Source organism: Schistocerca serialis, chromosome 6 (genome assembly GCF_023864345.2).
Source record: "Schistocerca serialis cubense isolate TAMUIC-IGC-003099 chromosome 6, iqSchSeri2.2, whole genome shotgun sequence".
Classification (NCBI taxonomy): Eukaryota; Metazoa; Arthropoda; class Insecta; order Orthoptera; family Acrididae; genus Schistocerca; species Schistocerca serialis.
In genome coordinates this window covers 287,709,592-287,727,297 of record NC_064643.1, presented here as the reverse complement: position 1 = coordinate 287,727,297, position 17,706 = coordinate 287,709,592, and the positions used below count along the sequence as shown (strand labels likewise).

Sequence of the window (17,706 nt, the reverse complement as noted above, 5' to 3'; positions counted from 1 at the left end):
TGATATTCATGCAAGTGGTTCTCTTTTCTCCAAAGGTCTCTTTAATTTTCCTGTAGGCAGTATCTATCTTACCCCTCTTGAGGTAAGCCTCTACATCCTTACATTTGGCCCCTAGCCATCCCTGCTTAGCCATTTTGCACTTCCTGTTGATCTCATTTTTGAGATGTTTGTATTCCTTTTTGCCTGCTTCACTTACTGCATTTTTGTATTTTCTCCTTTCATCAAGTAAATTCAGTATCTCTTCTGTTACCGAAGGATTTCTACTAGCCCTCGTCTTTTTACCTACTTGATCCTCTGCTGTCTTCACTATTTCATTCCTCAAAGCTACCCATTCTTCTTCTACTGTATTTCTTTCCCCCATTCCTGTCAATTGTTCCCTTATGCTCTCCCTGAAACTCTGTACAACCTCTGGTTCTTTCAGTTTATCCAGGTCCCATCTCCTTAAATTCCCACCTTTTTGCAGTTTCTTCAGTTTTAATCTACAGTTCATAACCAATAGATTGTGGTCAGAGTCCACATCTGTCCCTGGAAATGTCTTACAATTTAAAATCTGGTTCCTAAATCTCTGTCTTACCATTATATAATCTATCTGAAACCTTTTAGAATCTCCAGGGTTCTTCCATGTATACAACCTTCTTTCATGATTCTTGAACCAAGTGTTATCTATGATTGTTATGCTCCGGCAAAATTCTACAAGGCGGCTTCCTCTTTCATTTCTTAGCCCCAATCCATATTCACCTACTATGTTTCCTTCTCTTCCTTTTCCTACTGTCGAATTCCAGTCACCCATGACTATTAAATTTTCATCTCCCTTCACTACCTGAATAATTTCTTTTATCTCATTATACATTTTCTGTTTCTTCATCATCTGCAGAGCTAGTTGGCATATAAACTTGTACTACTGTAGTAGGTGTGGGATTCGTGTCTATCTTGGCCACAATAATGCGTTCACTATGCTGTTTGTAGTAGCTTACCCGCACTCCTATTTTTTTTATTCATTATTAATCCTACTCCTGCATTACCCCTATTTGATTTTGTATTTATAACCCTGTATTCACCTGACCAAAAGTCTTGTTCCTCCTGCCACCGAACTTCACTAATTCCCACTATATCTAACTTTAACCTATCCATTCCCCTTTTTAAATTTTCTAACCTACCTGCCCGATTAAGGGATCTGACATTCCACGCTCCGATCCGTAGAATGCCAGTTGTCTTTCTCTTGATAACGACATCCTCTTGAGTAGTCCTCGCCCGGATATCCGAATGGGGCACTATTTTACCTCCGGAATATTTTATCCAAGATGATATCATCGTCATTTAATCATACAGTAAAGCTGCATGCCCTCGGGAAAAATTACGGCTGTAGTTTCCCCTTGCTTTCAGCCGTTCGCAGTACCAAAACAGCAAGGCCGTTTTGGTTAGTGTTACAGGGCCAGATCAGTCAATCATCCAGACTGTTGCCCCTGCAACTACTGAAAAGGCTGCTGCCCCTCTTCAGGAACCACCCGTTTGTCTGGCCTCTCCACAGATACCCCTCCGTTGTGGTTGCACCTACAGTACGGCTGTCTGTATTGTTGAGGCACGCAAGCCTCCCCACCAACGGCAAGGTCCGTGGTTCATGGGGGGGGGGGGGGGGGGGTTGAAGTAAGTATGATTTTGTAAAATAGAATGATGCACTTTTTTTAACAGTAGCCAAAAGAGTAGAAAAGATGAGTACCTGATAAAATTCTTGTTAATGTTGAGGTTGAAACTGTTTGCAGAAGAATCCGAGAAGTGCACTAAAATTGGAAAGCAATACGTTCAGAGCCATCCATGATTTTTGAAATAAATTTAAAAGCAATCTTTTTATTTAAAATAACTTAAGTCCACATGCTACAGTAAAATTTAAGATTTCTCAAAAACTTAATCATTACTAGAAAAATTTTATTGCTTAAAAGTAAATCGTAGCCTCTATTTGTACCTTTTCTACATATTAAGCTACCAATGATCACAATATTTGATTTATACCCTTAACACGCTGTATATTGGGAAGCAGACATGGGCAGGAAGTGAGCAAGATGAGAATACCCTACTTCCAGTGAACTGCATTCCAGTAATATTTTTACTCTCCCTGTAACAACAAAAACAAATAATTTTTGACAAAATAATTTAATTGGGTAGAAAAAAAAGTCTACTAACCGAGTGGCGGGAAAACACACACACAAAAGAAGGCTGTAATTAGGCAAGCTTTCAGAGCCAGTGGCTCCTTTTTCAGGCAGAAGGGTTGAAGGGGAAGGAAGAGGGATGAAGGAAAAGAACTGGAGAGGTCTGGAAAAGGAGTAGATTCTGGGAAAGTCACCCAGTACTGTGGGTCAGGGGAGACTTAACCACACAGGATGAGAAGGGAAGACTGATTGTTGCATACTTTAACAGTACACAAGTTGTTGTTGTTGTTGTTGTTGTTGTTGTTGTTGTTGTTTTTATGATGGTCTTCAGTTCTGAGACTGGTTTGATGCAGCTCTCCATGCTACTCTATCCTGTGCGAGCTTCATCATCTCCCAGTACCTACCGCAACCTACATCCTTCTGAATCTGCTTAGTGTATTCATCACTTGGTCTCCCTCTATGATTTTTACCCTCCACACTGCCCTCCAGTGCTAAATTTGTGATCCCTTGATGCCTCAGAACATGTCCTACCAACCGGTCCCTTCTTCTTTTCAAGTTGTGCCACAAGATCCTCTTCTTCCCAATTCTATTCAATACCTCCTCATTAGTTATGTGATCTACCCATCTAATCTTCAGCATTCTTCTGTAGCACCACATTTCAAAAGCTTCTATTCTCTTCTTGTCCAAACTATTTATCGTCCATGTTTCACTTCCATACATGGCTACACTCCATACAAATACTTTCAGAAACGGCTTCCTGACACTTAAATCTATACTCGATGTTAACAAATTTCTCTTCTTCAGAAACACTTTCCTTGCCATTGCCAGTCTACATTTTATATCCTCTCTACTTCGACCATGATCAGTTATTTTGCTCCCCAAATAGCAAAACTCCTGTACTACTTTAAGTGTCTCATTTCCTAATCTAATTCCCTCAGCATCACCCAACTTAATTCAACTACATTCCATTATCATCGTTTTGCTTTTGTTGATGTTCATCTTATATACTCCTTTCAAGACACTGTCCATTCCATTCAACTGCTCTTCCAAGTCCTTTGCTGCCTCTGACAGAATTACAATGTCATCGGCGAACTCAAAGTTTTTATTTCTTCTCCATGGATTTTAATACCTACTCCAAATTTTCCTTTTGTTTCCTTTACTGCTTGCTCAATATACAGTTTGAATAACATCGGGGAGAGGCTACAACACTGTCTCACTCCCTTCCCTTTCATGTCCCTCGACTCTTATAACTGCCATCTGGTTTCTGTACAAATTGTAAATAGCCTTTCGCTCCCTGTATTTTGCCTCTGCCACCTTTAGAATTTGAAAGAGAGTATTCCAGTCAACATTGTCAAAAGCTTTCTCTAAGTCTACAAATGCTAGAAACGTAGGTTTGCCTTTCTTTAATCTTTCTTCTAAGATAAGTCGTAAGGTCAGTATTGCCTCACGTGTTCCAGTGTTTCTACGGAATCCAAACTGATCTTCCCCAAGGTTGGCTTCTACTAGTTTTTCCATTCGTCTATAAAGAATTCGTGTTAATATTTTGCAGCTGTGGCTTATTAAACTGATTGTTCGGTAATTTTCACATCTGTCAACACCTGCTTTCTTTGGAATTGGAATTATTATATTCTTCTTGAAGTATGAAGGTATTTCGCCTGTCTCATATATCTTGCTCACCAGATGGTAGAGTTTTGTCAGGACAAGTATAGATAAGAAAACTGCCGAATGTGGCAGTAAAGTTTTGCAAATACGTAAAGCACCATGGTGCCTATTCGGTCTGCTTCTATCAGCCAATTACAGAAGAGGCTATGTGACTTCACACTAACATCAGCCATCACATACAATTGATGGAAGAATTTAAATAATTTTGCGCAGACAGTACGACTGATCCCTTCAAAGCCTGGTTTACCACCAGAGGGAACAACAGTGAACAAGAATTCCATCTTGTGTAAACAGTAGGTTTTACAATTGCTATTTGAGAGACAGGTGAAAGTACGTTGAATGATATGCCTTTGCTTACTGTGGCGATTCATGGCACATTGTCCCTGCGTTGATATTATCAATACAGTAAGCTTTTGTATTCTATCTTATTCATTTCCGTTATTGACATGAGTTGTATGAGCAATGGACTGGAATCAGTAGAATGCATATTGCTGATAGAAGAATGTCAGTATCATAGGTGCTTCTAGACTCAGAGAGACCTGCAAGACAAAAATTGAAGAAAAAGAAATATTTGAGAACATGTACCTGCTACGCTGATTAAAATTAAAAATATATGGAAGATTTAGTCAATCTCATTGCTTACATTCACAGTAGCTATAATTACATGGCTGTTGTTTCACTGTTGTATTATAGATTTTTGATGATATCAAAAAAGGTTTGTCAAGTAGCATGGGTTACAGGTCTTATGTACTATATTGCACATTTTGTTAACCATATTTTATTAGCATTATTACATTTCTTATACATGCTTTAATAAAAGCCTTGAAGTGCTTCCCATGTCACTGCAGACACCAGAAGCTATCTGAGACATTGCAGCTATTGACATGCAAAACCAACAATGATGTAAATATCTCCAGTTGCTAATAACCAGAGTGTAAACACTAGCCTTCTTTCAGTTATGTTTGTCATCAGCAGTTAGTGTTCTGCTTTTAAATTTCCTCCACAATCATACTGAGGAACCAGCTAAAAGCATGAATCAACATATGTACAAAGTATTGGAATAATTCTAATAGTAGCTGGAGATGCAATGTACTACCTCCATACATTTCACATGTACATACAATTTCAGACACCTAAATTCTTCTCTTCATACACCATTTTGCTTATTGCACTTGCCACGGGAAATAATCCTCTTAGAATATCAAAGTTTTCCATTGTGCCTCAAACTATATAGTGTTGTATGCTTTGTGCCAATCATTAGTGCAAAAAAAAAAAAAATAAATAAAAAGTGCAGCACTCACAATCTGTTCCCATTCTCTCATGATCTGATCTGTTCTCTCCAGTGTAATAGTGAACACTGGCAAATTTTCTGCCAGTACTCATTTGCTTGTGTTCACTTCCATTTGTTCTGGTGTAAAACCTATACTCCAATTAAAATTAATTTGTGAATGATGTTTCAGTGGTTTGAAGACAGGCGCCAAGTACCATCCAGTCATAGTTCTTTCTCTTGTGCCAAGTGCTCGTTACATCGCCAATTTTGTAGGAACATGTGAATAGTGGCTGACTGCATGCAAGCAACATTCTCCGCTGCCACTGCAGTCTGTTAGTCACAAAGTAATTTTAATTGGAGTATAGCACTCTGTTTCATTCTGTGCATTTTGCCAAGTCCAATTTTCAGAAAGGGACTATATTAAACTTAACGTAGAAATGGATCTGTCTGCCTATAAGAGTACCATATCATAATATGGAAACAGAGATGCTTACAGAACATCATACACATTCTTTGGCACAACAAAACTGGAAATTGTAGAAAACTGCAATGCTGTTCTGAAATGATGTTAATCTTTTTTAGTTTGTTGAAGGCAGCAGAGGAACTTCATCTTCCAAAAACACTGAAATCAGAATTTGGAGGTGGGCTAAAGGAATTTGTGCAGCAAGAGGCAGCTTGTTTTGAAGGGACGGACAATGAATCCACTTTCTTCACAACACAAGAGAGGCAGTGGCTGGTTCTGCACCTGCTTCAGACATTGAGGGCAGCTCCTGGTGATCAACTTGGAGGGCTCAAGTTGATTGAGGGACAGGCAATAGGTTAGTATATAATGCTAGAAAACTAGTTTTATCACTTTGTTGCTTGCTTTTAAATTTAATTGGTTCTATGGGTTAACATGCCATGGTATATTCACACTGAAGAGCCAAAGAAACTGGTACACCTGCCTAATATCATGTAGGACCCCCGTGAGCATGCAGAAGTGCCGCAACATGACATGGCATGGACTTGACTGATGTCTGAAGTAGTGCTGGAGGGAACTGACACTATGAATCCTGCAGGGCTGTCCATAAATCCATGAGAGTATGAGGGGGTGGAGATCTCTTATGAACAGCATGTCGCAAGGCATCCCAGATATGCTCAATAATGTTAATGTCTGGGGAGTTTGGTGGCCATCAGAAGTGTTTAAACTCAGAATAGTGTTCCTGGAGTCACTCTATAGCAATTCTGGATGGGTGGGGTGTGACATTGTCCTGCTGGAATTGCCCAAGTCTGTCTGAATGCACAATGGATGTGAACAGATGCAGGTGATCAGACAGGATGCTTACATACGTGTCACCTGTCAGAGGTGACATGACGTATCAGGGGTCCCATATCATTCCAACTGCTTATGCCCCACAGCATTACAGAGCCTCTACCAGCTTGAACAGTTGCCTGCAGGCATGCAGGGTCCATGGATTCGCAAGGTTGTCACCATACCCATACACACACATTCACTCGATATAATTTGAAATGAGACTTGTTCGACCGAGGAACATGTTTCCAGTCATCAACAGTCCAATGCCAGTGTTGATGGGCCAGGCAAGGTGTAAAGCTTTGTGTCATGCAGTCATCAAGAGTACACAAGAGCGCCTTCATTTCTGAAAGCCCATATTGATGATGTTTTTTTGTTGGTTTGCATGCTGACACTTGTTGGTGCCCCAGCATTGAAATCTGCAGCAATTTGCAAAAGGGTTGCACTTCCGTCATGTTGAATGACACACTTCAGTCGTCATTAGTTCCATCCTTGCAGGATCTTTTTCCGGCCGCAGCAGTGTCGGAGATTTGGTGTTTTACCGGATTCCTGTTATTCACAGTACAGTCGTGAAATGGTCGTATGGGAAAATCCCCACTTCATCGCTACCCTGGAGATGCTGTGTCCCATCACTCATGCACTGTCTATAACACCACATTCAAACTCACTTAAATCTTGATAACCTGCCATTGTAGGAGCAGTAACCAGTCTAACAACAGCGCCAGACACTTGTGGTCTTATATAGGTGTTGCTGGTCGCAACGCCATGTTCTGTCTGTTTACATATCTTTGTATTTGAATACACATGCCTATACCAGTTTCTTTGGCACTTTAGCGTAGTTTGTTGCATAGAGGCTATAGGAATCCTCTCCACTGGAAGAGGTTTGCTAATTTATAAGAGATCAACCTTTCAGGAAAATAAAGCAATAAAATTGAGAGTAATATAATATGAATGGGAAATATGAGGCAACTACAGAGGTAGATACATATGCAATTTTAAAATGCAGAAGAGATGTGATACATGAATCAGAGATTAAAAAACTGGATATTCATAGGAGATTATAATAAATATTTTGTGAAATGAAGTTTGTCTCGAGCAGTTTTGCTATGTGACAGACAGTGTAAATTTTTAACGTAACCATTAAAACTTAATGAATACTATAAGAGCAAACAAATTACACACACACAGCTTTCTTACGCATTACCTAAGTTTCTTTAGTTGAAAAAATGGATGTGGAGGAGGTGAGAAATGCACTGTTGAACTATGCTCTCAGATAGAGCAGAAACTTGATTCGTTTAGCTAGTAGTGTATATCCAGGTTCCAAGCTCATAATCAGTGCAATAGTAAAAAGAAGATATGTAAGTGAGATATATATGTCTGCAAAATAAACTGTGCCATAAAAGAACAGTGTGATAGACTTGGAGCAGTGTTTATAGATCCAAATAAATTCCTAAATGAAAACTGCCGAGGAAAGGAAGGACTGCACCTAAATAAACTGGGACCTTTAACATTAAGCAGAATGTTTACAGACATTTGCAAAATAATAAAAAACAGTGGAAACTAAAATGGCTTGATGGGGGTAAAAATGTGGATAAGCCAGTAAAAAAAATCCAACAATAAGGATTCTTCTAAAAACTGAGGAAGAGCAAAATATAGACCTGAAAAATCAGTTTTTTAAACATCCAAGGTTCAAACGACAAGGAATGACTTCTCAGCAGAGAATAAATTTGAATTATTGTATTTAAGTGAACATTGGGCCAGTGAAGATGAAATTCCAGCTTCTAAGTTCGAAAATTAGAGTTTATCTAACAGTAATTGCAGAGGAGTTCACAAGAGAGGTTGTGTAGCAATCAATGTTGGTAGATCAATCAATTGCACCACTGGTAACTTAGATCTAAATTATGTGTGTGAAGAACTGAATTTTCAAGCCACTGGTATAGTCATAAGTAGCATGCAGCTAATAGTAGTATCATTGTACAGGCATTCCAGTGGTTATGTGCACTTACTGAGAAGAGCTTTACCAACCATGACATTATAATAGGTGGTGATCTTAATTCTGAATTTGACATGTCGGCTGACAAGCGCAGGATTAGTGATTTGAAAAACCTACTACGACAGTTCAATCTATAGTGTGTTAGCTATAAACCTACTAGGAAACAAGTGTGCTTAGACAATATATTTGTTAATTTTAAATGCATCCAAGCTCAGTGGAATGTAACAGTGTTTCTCTTTTCTGACCACAAATCAGTGTCCTTATTATATGCTAACAGGCCAGCTCAGTTAGTCTTAGTGGTGACATGGCCAATTCAAAAATGGTGATCACTAGGCCAACGACCAATGGAAAAATTGACAAGTTCACGAAAACCGTTGCAGATAGAGATAAGTTCTGCCAGAGAAATGATGATAATCTTTGTCTATCAAATACTGAGTCAGCTAAGATAAATTTTGAATATTTCTGTAACTCATTTCTGCAAATATTTAATAAAGTATTCCCATTAGGAAATGTAAAGTGACAAAGGTTGTAAAAAGAAGGTGTCAAAAAAGAAGTGCTGTCTGATATGAAAGATGATGTAATGATGCTGTCAAATATATATAATACCACCAAATCTGAAAATGCAAAATCTTTGTAAGAAAGATGGAGAAATGATTATAAAAAAGCAGTTACTGAAGTGAAAAAGTCACACAATGCCCACCACATTGAGACGTCTAACAGTAAATGCATTGCTGCTTGGAATCTCATAAATGGTGTTTGCAAAGAATCACATAAGGTCAAAATCAGTATCTCTCCATAAGAGTTTAATGATTACTTTGTTAAAGGAAGTAAGCAATGGCATCAGTAAACGTGATAAAAGTCCATCAGAACTCTTAGGAAAAAATTATCATGCGACGTCCTACAATAATATTCTCACTTTCTCTGTGGTTACTCCTAGGACTGTATTAAAAACAGTAAGGAACTTTGTCATCAGATAGTGCTGGTATTTATGACATGTCTTGCATTTGCTGAAGAAAGTAATTGATTTCATTGTTTATCCACTGACTCACTGCATAAATAAATGTTTATCAGAGGCATACTTTCTAACAGGCATACTTTGTAGAGGAGCTGAAATTATCTATGGTGGTTCCTGTGTATAAAAAGGGTGACAAAAAGAACCCTGCAAGTTTGAGACAAATATCGATAGTTCCAGTCGTGGCAAAAGTAATAGAATACATCATTTACCATCAGTTGTCTTCATATTTTGAAAAACTTGGAATATAATGTCGCACAGTATAGATTTAGAAAAAAATCGTCAATAGTAGATGCAAGAGACTATGTAATTAAATATGTTCTTAAACTGTTTGAGGAGAACGGATTTGTTCATGCCACTTTCTGTGACCTGAGTAAAGCATTTGACTGTGTAGGACATGACACACTTCTACAGAAACTCTATTTTTATGGCATCAGGGACATCAGCCTAAAACTACTAAAGTCTTCAGAATGAGATTTTCACTATGCAGCGGAGTGTGTGCTGATATGAAACATCCTGGCAATTAAAACTGACTCGAACTCGGGACCTTTGCCTTTCATGGGCAGGAGAGCTTCTGTAAAGTTTGGAAGGTAGGAGACAAGGTACTGGCAGAAGTGAAGCTGTGAGGACAGGACGTGAGTCGTGCTTGGGTAGCTCATTTGGTAGAGCACTTGCCATTAAAAGGCAAAGATCCCGAGCTCGAGTCTCAGTCCGGCACACAGTTTTAATCTGCCAGGAAGTTTTACTAAAGTCTTATCTCTAAAACTGGAGGCAAGTTGTGCATACTGGCACAGAAAAGTCTACCAAGAAACAAACAAAGGTGGGAGTTCCACTGGGATACGTGTTAGGACCAGTTTTGTTTTTGGTAATGATGAACCTTTTTACAGTGCTATTTGTAGATGACATTACCTTCCTAAACTAAAACAATGATCTAAATAAGTTAAAAGATTCTGCAGACAGTACACTTGCCCCAACAGACAATACACCTGCCCCAACGTCATATTGGTTCAGGTCAAATGTATTTGTCCTGAACTAGAATAAAACACACAAAATGGAATTTAGTCTAACGGACAAAATTCCTTTTAATGATCCCTGTTATATAAAGTTCTTGGGGTTACACTTAAATGGTAAATTGTCCTGTGAGCAATGCGTAAAATACACTACTGTTAAATTATCCAGAGTAATTTGATTATTAAGATGTCTTATGAAATGTCTACCAGAAACTTATGTTATAATATCTTATTTTACACTATTTCAAAGTACTTTGTCATATGGACTTGCGCTCTGGGTAAACTCAAGTCATGTTCAAGACATTACTTCTGCAGAAGAAAGTAATCATAGTCATTACATGTACTCAGTGTAAAGCACATTGTAAGCCCTTGTCCTTTGATTGTAAAATAATGACTGTTATAAATCTGTATATATACCGAGTGTTAACATATACAAAAAGAATCTACATGAAGTAAAATGTGACCATGAATATTATTTCTACAACATGAGAAATACCAACTCCATACATACGATATACCATAGATTATCAAAGTCAATCAATAACTATGAGCTAGTGGGTTAGATCACGTAACTAATGAGAAGGTATTGAATAGAATTGGAGAGAAGAGAAATTTGTGGACCAACTTGACTAGAAGAAGGGATCAGTTGCTAGGGCGTATCCTGAGGCATCAAGGGATCACCAATTTAGTATTGGAGGGTAAAAATCGTAGAGGGAGACCAAGAGATGAATACACTAAACAGATTCGGAAGGATGTAAGTTGCAGTAGGTACTGGGAGATGAAGAACCTTGCGCAGGATAGAGTAGCATGGAGAGCTGCATCAAACCAGTCTCTGGACTGAAGACCACGACAACAACAGTGGGCCACAAACTATTTAATAAGCTTCTGCAGATGGTACAAGGCCTTTCAGAGCATGAATTTAGGAAAACATTAAATAAATGGCTTGTTGCCAACCTCTTCTATGAATTAAAAGAATTTTTTGACTGCATCAAGGAATTGTAAGCTAATAGCTGACACAGCCAAACAGTTCTAATTGTCTTACCTTATCACAGAAGGAAAAGATATCAGATGGGAATTGCCTTGTGAATCAACTTGTGCACTAATGAAAAACTTATGCACCTAAGGTTAGCTGAATACTTCTTGATTTTAATAGCGAATTACATTTGTATGTACAATCCATCATCCTTAAAACCAGTGGGCCCTTGAAAGAACTGGATCTTATGTTTTATATCAGCAATGTCAGTATCAACAGCTTACTTGCAGCTACAGTTTAAAGTACACAAAATACAACATATAAATGGAAAACATGATTGAGAACCTAATATGCAAACTTGACTGCGTGCAGTGTATGTGTAATATTCAGTGAAAGAGTAAATCACTGAAATCATGTGGCTCCCTTTTTGGATAAGGTCACTGTGACAATACATACAAGATGTCACTGTTGCTGTGCTGCATAGCCCAATCTCTAGTTTCCATTTTTGTGGGGTGAGTAAATTAGCTAGTACTAGAACTCTGTGAGGGCAGGTTTTATCCTGAATAAGGAATATCCTCTCACTCCTCTATCCCATTGTGTGGGTGATGTAAAAGTCTTTCACATCCCTGAACTGTATGTTTAGGTATGCCTGTAGAAATACTGTTGTATGTTAATGCCACAGTTTGGCCTTTCATTGTCGAGAAAATTGTTCGATCATCTTGGGCCCTGTCATCCACCTAACATTGCGTACATCCATACACAAATTTCTCTGTTTTACAAGAGTTTTTATTTTTCCACAAGTAATAGAGTAAATTTAAATGTAATAGCACACTAGTATCTAAACTAATGTGTGTAGATAACATACTTAGTGTTGAGATTTAAAGATGGCTACTAACTAAATAACTGCTCAGGACTTTTTTCTGTGTTGCATTGTTACTGGAATAATTGATTAAGGTCACTGCTTAGTTAACAAAAAGATGATGAAGATAGGAGGAACAGGATGGGTGGTGGAAAATAAGTTGTAGTTAAATTATCGAGAAGGAACTGGGGAATAGAAAATGTAACATATGAACAGATATTTATTTGCATTTATAAAAGAAAATAAAATTTTAAAAAATACATAAAGTAGGAACAATAATCTTCTGTAGTAGGAACCTTTCTTGTTCGATACAGTTCCGCACTGTCGCCTGATAAACAAAGTAAGAGCCTACGGAATATCAGACCAGCTGTGTGGCTGGATTGAAGAGTTTTTAGCAAACAGAACACAGCATGTTGTTATCAATGGAGAGACGTGTACAGACATTAAAGTAACCTCTGGCGTGCCACAGGGGAGTGTTATGGGACCATTGCTTTTCACAATATATATAAATGACCTAGTAGATAGTGTCGGAAGTTCCATGCAGCTTTTCGTGGATGATGCTGTAGTATACAGAGAAGTTGCAACATTAGAAAATTGTAGCGAAATGCAGGAAGATCTGCAGTGGATAGGCACTTGGTGCAGGGAGTGGCAACTGACCCTTAACATAGACAAATGTAATGTATTGTGAATACATAGAAAGAAGGATCCTTTATTGTATGATTATATGATAGCGAAACAAACACTGGTAGCAGTTACTTCTGTAAAATATCTGGGAGTATGCGTGCAGAATGATTTGAAGTGGAATGATCATATAAAATTAATTGTTGGTAAGGCGGGTACCATGTTGAAATTCATTGGGAGAGTCCTTCGAAAATGTAGTCCATCAACAAAGGAGGTGGCTTACAAAACACTCGTTCGACCTATGCTTGAGTGTTGCTCATCATTGTGTGGGATCCGTACCAGATCGGGTTGACGGAGGAGATAGAGAAGATCCAAATAAGAGTGGCGCGTTTCGTCACAGGGTTATTCGCTAACTGTGATAGCGTTACGGAGATGTTTAGCAAACTCAAGTGGCAGACTCTGCAAGAGAGGCGCTCTGCATCGCGGTGTAGCTTGCTCGCCAGGTTTAGAGAGGGTGCGTTTCTGGATGAGGTATCGAATATATTGCTTCCCCCTACTTATACCTCCCGAGGAGATCACGAATGTAAAATTAGAGAGATTCGAGCGTGCATGGAGGCTTTCAGACAGTCGTTCTTCCCGCGAACCATACGCGACTGGAACAGAAAAGGGAGGTAATGACAGTGGCACATAAAGTACCCTCCGCCACACACCGTTGGGTGGCTTGCGGAGTATAAATGTAGATGTAGATGTTGCATCATCATCATCATCATCATCATCATCATCATCATCATAATATCTCATGCATTCCTTTTCTAGTTTTGTGGATGGCCTTTTTGATCCACAACACAACAGTTTCACTTCGACCTTATGCCCAGTGTAGTGTAGCAGCTTGACGTGGCATTGAATCAACAAGTCATTAGAAGTCCTCTTCAGAAATATCAAGCTATGCTGCCTCTATAGCTATCCATAATTGCGGACATATTGCTGGTGCAGGATTTCCCGATTATGTCTCATAAATGTTTGATGGTGGCCAAATCATTTGCTTGAACTGTCCAGAATGTTTTTCAAACCAATCATGAACAATTGGGGCCCTGTTCCCCCCCTTCATGTCCGGCAGTAAGAATAGGCTCGAGGTTTTTCTGCCTGTCATAAGAGGTGACTAAAAGGAGTTTCACAGGTTTCTGCCTTCATGTGATGGTCCCCTGTTGGGTTTGACCTTCATTCTTCAAAATTTTCGCAAAGAGCGAGCCAATTGGGGAAGAGCACCTTACATGGTGCATCGTGTCCATCGTGCCTTGAGATCCTTAGCCCGCTTTCCATCGCCACATTTCAGTCCCGCTCATTCTCCATCTCTTGGGCTAGGACACCTTTTCTGGGTGCGTTTTCCACTATGCAATGTCAGTTTCTGCATTAATGATGACCATGGACTTCTTTGCACCTGATATCCAGGACGGTAGCCAGTCCATTGTGGTGGGGCCGCCATGTACCCTGTTGGTTGTAGCCCCCTGACCACATAGGGATCTCTCTGTTGATGCTTGTGCTGTTAACTCCCCACATATGCCAAGGGGTATATGCCCATCCCCCTGGGGCATCAAGACTCCCAGCAACGACCATCATGCCAGGTGGCCTTTGCTGTGACTGGGTGGCGCCTGTGGGGAGGGCCCCTGGTCGGAGTGGGTGGCATCGGGGCGGATGACACGCGATGAAGCATAGTCCATCATCTCTTGCTGGTGGTGAAACACCAGCATTCTCTAAGCGTTCATGAGCTCAATTCATCACACAGGAGTATGACCCCAAAGCGTTCACCTCCCTGAGCATGCCATAGAAGAAATATCAGGCTAAGGATGGTAGCGTATTTTATTCACTCCAGAACCTTGTATGTTCGAGAGCTGATGGGGCATCTTTCATTCCATGGAGCCTCAGTTTTTTGTGGAGCATTTGGAGGACAAGTTTGGGGAGGTGGAGGGCTAGTCCAAAATGCGCTCTGGGTCAGTCTTGATAAAAACAGCATCCTCTGCCCAGTCACGGACGTTACTCGCTTGTGACAAGCTGGGGGATGTTTCTGCGACCATCACGCCCCATAAGAGCTTAAATATGCTCCAGGGTATCATATTTCACAGGGACCTTCTTTTGCAGTCCGATGATGAGCTGCACGCCAGTTTAGAGCGGCGAGGTGTACATATTGTCCCGCGTGTCCACTAGGGTCCGAGGGATAATCAGGTTGTCATCGGTGCCTTCATCTTGGCATTTGTGGGTGATACATTGCCCGAGAAGGTCGAGGTGATGGTCTACCGCTGTGACGTAAAGCCCTATATCCCTCCCCCGATGCAGTGCTCTAAGTGCTGGAAGTTCGACCATATGTCATCCTGCTATACTTCCAGCGTCACATGTTGAGATTGCAGACGCCCATCACATCCCAATAATTCATGTGTCCTGCCTCCTATCTGTGTCAACTGCAGAGAGCACCCTTCGCATTGCTATCCAGACTGCAGGATTCTCCAGAAAGAAAGGAAAATCATGGAACACAAGGCCCTGGACCGACTGACCTACACTGAGGCTAAGAGAAAATTTGAATGCCTACATCCTGTATGTATGACATCGTCTTTTGCCACCGCTGCAACAGTTCTTGCACTGTCAGCTCCGCCAACCCGTCACACTTCAGAGCCGGATGACTACACCTGCCTCCTTGACAGTGGGCGGAACTTCCGTCGCTGTTACTCCTGCACCACCTACTTTGGGAGCAACACCCCCCACCCCCCAACCATTGGGGACGTTCATCCCTACTTCTAAAATGGAGAAGCATAAGTCTTCTTTAGCTTCTTTCGCTAAGAAGGGGTTCCTTGGGTCACTCCCTTCCCATGTTTCTGCTGGTGGGAAAGATGACACCCACCAGTGGCTGAAGAGCTCAAAAGCAGCTGGCCGTAGAGCTTCATGCTCATTCTCACTGAGTCAGTTAAGTCCTCCCAGCCAGGGAAACCCAAGGAGCACTGAGAGAAATCAAAAAAGAAAACCCCTAAGACCAAGGAAATTGTGGTGGCATCCACACCACTGCTACCTACAAGCTCTACTTCTGAGGATGTGGTGGAGATTGTGGCGTCTGCTGAGGACCTGGATCTCGCCAGACCCTCAGACACAATGGATATAGACTGCTTAGGCAAAAAGTCAGTGGCAGCAGGTGACCCTGAGGCGTAAACTGCCTCATTGAGTGTTCCATGCCTTCTCAGTCTCATGATGATGTCATCCTCCAGTGGAATTGCGGCAGTTTTTCCACCGCCTGGCTGAACTACAGCAACTTTTCAACTTTACACCCGCTATCTGCATTGCCCTCCAGGAAACTTGGTTCCCACCAATGCGGACCCCTGCCCTCTGTAGCTATAAGGGATATTACAGGAACATTAGCGACTATAATTGAGTGTCAGGTGGAGTTTGCTTGTATGTCCTAAACTCAGTCTGTAGAGACACTGTGCCTATTCAAACCCCTCTTGAAGCTGTGGCTGTCAGAGTAAGGACGACGCAGAAAATAACAGTCTTCAATGTATATCTTCTTCCAGATGGTGCAGTAGCCCTGAATGTATTAGCTGCACTGATTGATTAACTCCCTAAACCTTTCTTATTTTTGGGAGATTTTAATGCCCATAACCCCTTGTGGGGTGGCACTGTGCTTACTGGCGGAGGCAGAGATGCCAAAACTTTACTGTCTCAGTTTGATCTCTGCCTCTTATATACTGGGGCCACCACACATTTCAGTGTGGCTCATGGTAATTACTTGACCATTGTTTTATCAATTTGCAGCTCAGGACTTCTCCCATCTATCCACTGGAGAGCACATGACGACTTGTGTGGTAGTGACAACTTCCTCATCTTCCTGTCACTGTCAACGGTGTCAGGCCGACGGACGCCTGCCCAGATGGGCTTTAAACAAGGCAGACTGGGAAACTTTCACCTCTGCTGTCACCGTTGAATCTCCTCCACATGGTAACATCAATGTGATGGTTGAGCAGGTGACTACAACAATTGTTTCTGCGGCAGAAAACGTGATCCCTTGCTCTTTAGGGTGCGCCCGGTGTAAGGCAGTCCCTTGGTGGTTGCCGGAATTCGCTGAAGCAATTAAGGAGCATCAGCGTGCTCTACAGGGGCATAAGTGGCACACTTCCCTGGAGCACCTCATAGTGTTTAGATGGCACTCTGCCCGCATTCACCAAATTATCAGACGATGGAAGCCGGAGTGTTGGGAGTGATATATCTCGACCCTTTGATGCCATACATCACCTTCCCAAGTCTGGACAACACTCAAACGTGTTTTCGGGTACCAGTCCCTAACAGGTGTTCCCAGTGTTAACATAAATGGCATGTTATCTACCTCACAAACGTGATTGCCGAGTACTTTGCCCAAGCCTCTGCGTCAGGGAATTACCCCCCAGCCTTTCGCACTCTCAAACAGTGGCTGGAAGGGAAAATCCTCTCATTCACTACATGCCACAGTGAATTCTATAATGCCCCATTTATAGAGTGGGAGCTCCTCAGTGCCCGTGCACATTGCCCCAACACAGCTCCAGGGCCTGATTGGATCCACAGCCAGATGATTAAACATCTATCATCTGACTACAAGTACATATCCTTGTCATCTTCAACTGGATCTGGTACGATGGCGTCTTTCCATTGCAATGGCGGGAGAACGCTTTCATTCTGGTGCTCAACCCTGGTAAAAACTCACTTGATGTGGATAGCTATCGGTCCATCAGCTTCACCAACATTCTTTGTAAGCTGCTGGAACTTATGGTGAGTTGGCGGTTGGGTTAGGTCCTGGAGTCATGTGGCCTACTGGCTCCATGTCAGGGTGGCTTCCGCCAGGGTCGCTCTACCACTGATAA

At 41.1% G+C, this 17,706-nt stretch overlaps 1 protein-coding gene across 1 annotated transcript in view; it reads left to right on the top strand.

Annotated features, from left to right (window-relative positions):
• The window catches only part of LOC126483702 (anoctamin-8), a 192,921-nt gene that overhangs the window by 21,051 nt on the left and 154,164 nt on the right, over positions 1–17,706 (top strand). The window contains exon 4 of the mRNA XM_050106792.1: positions 5,659–5,894. Within this exon, the coding sequence (XP_049962749.1) occupies positions 5,659–5,894 (236 nt within the window). The remainder of the gene's footprint in view (positions 1–5,658; positions 5,895–17,706) is intronic.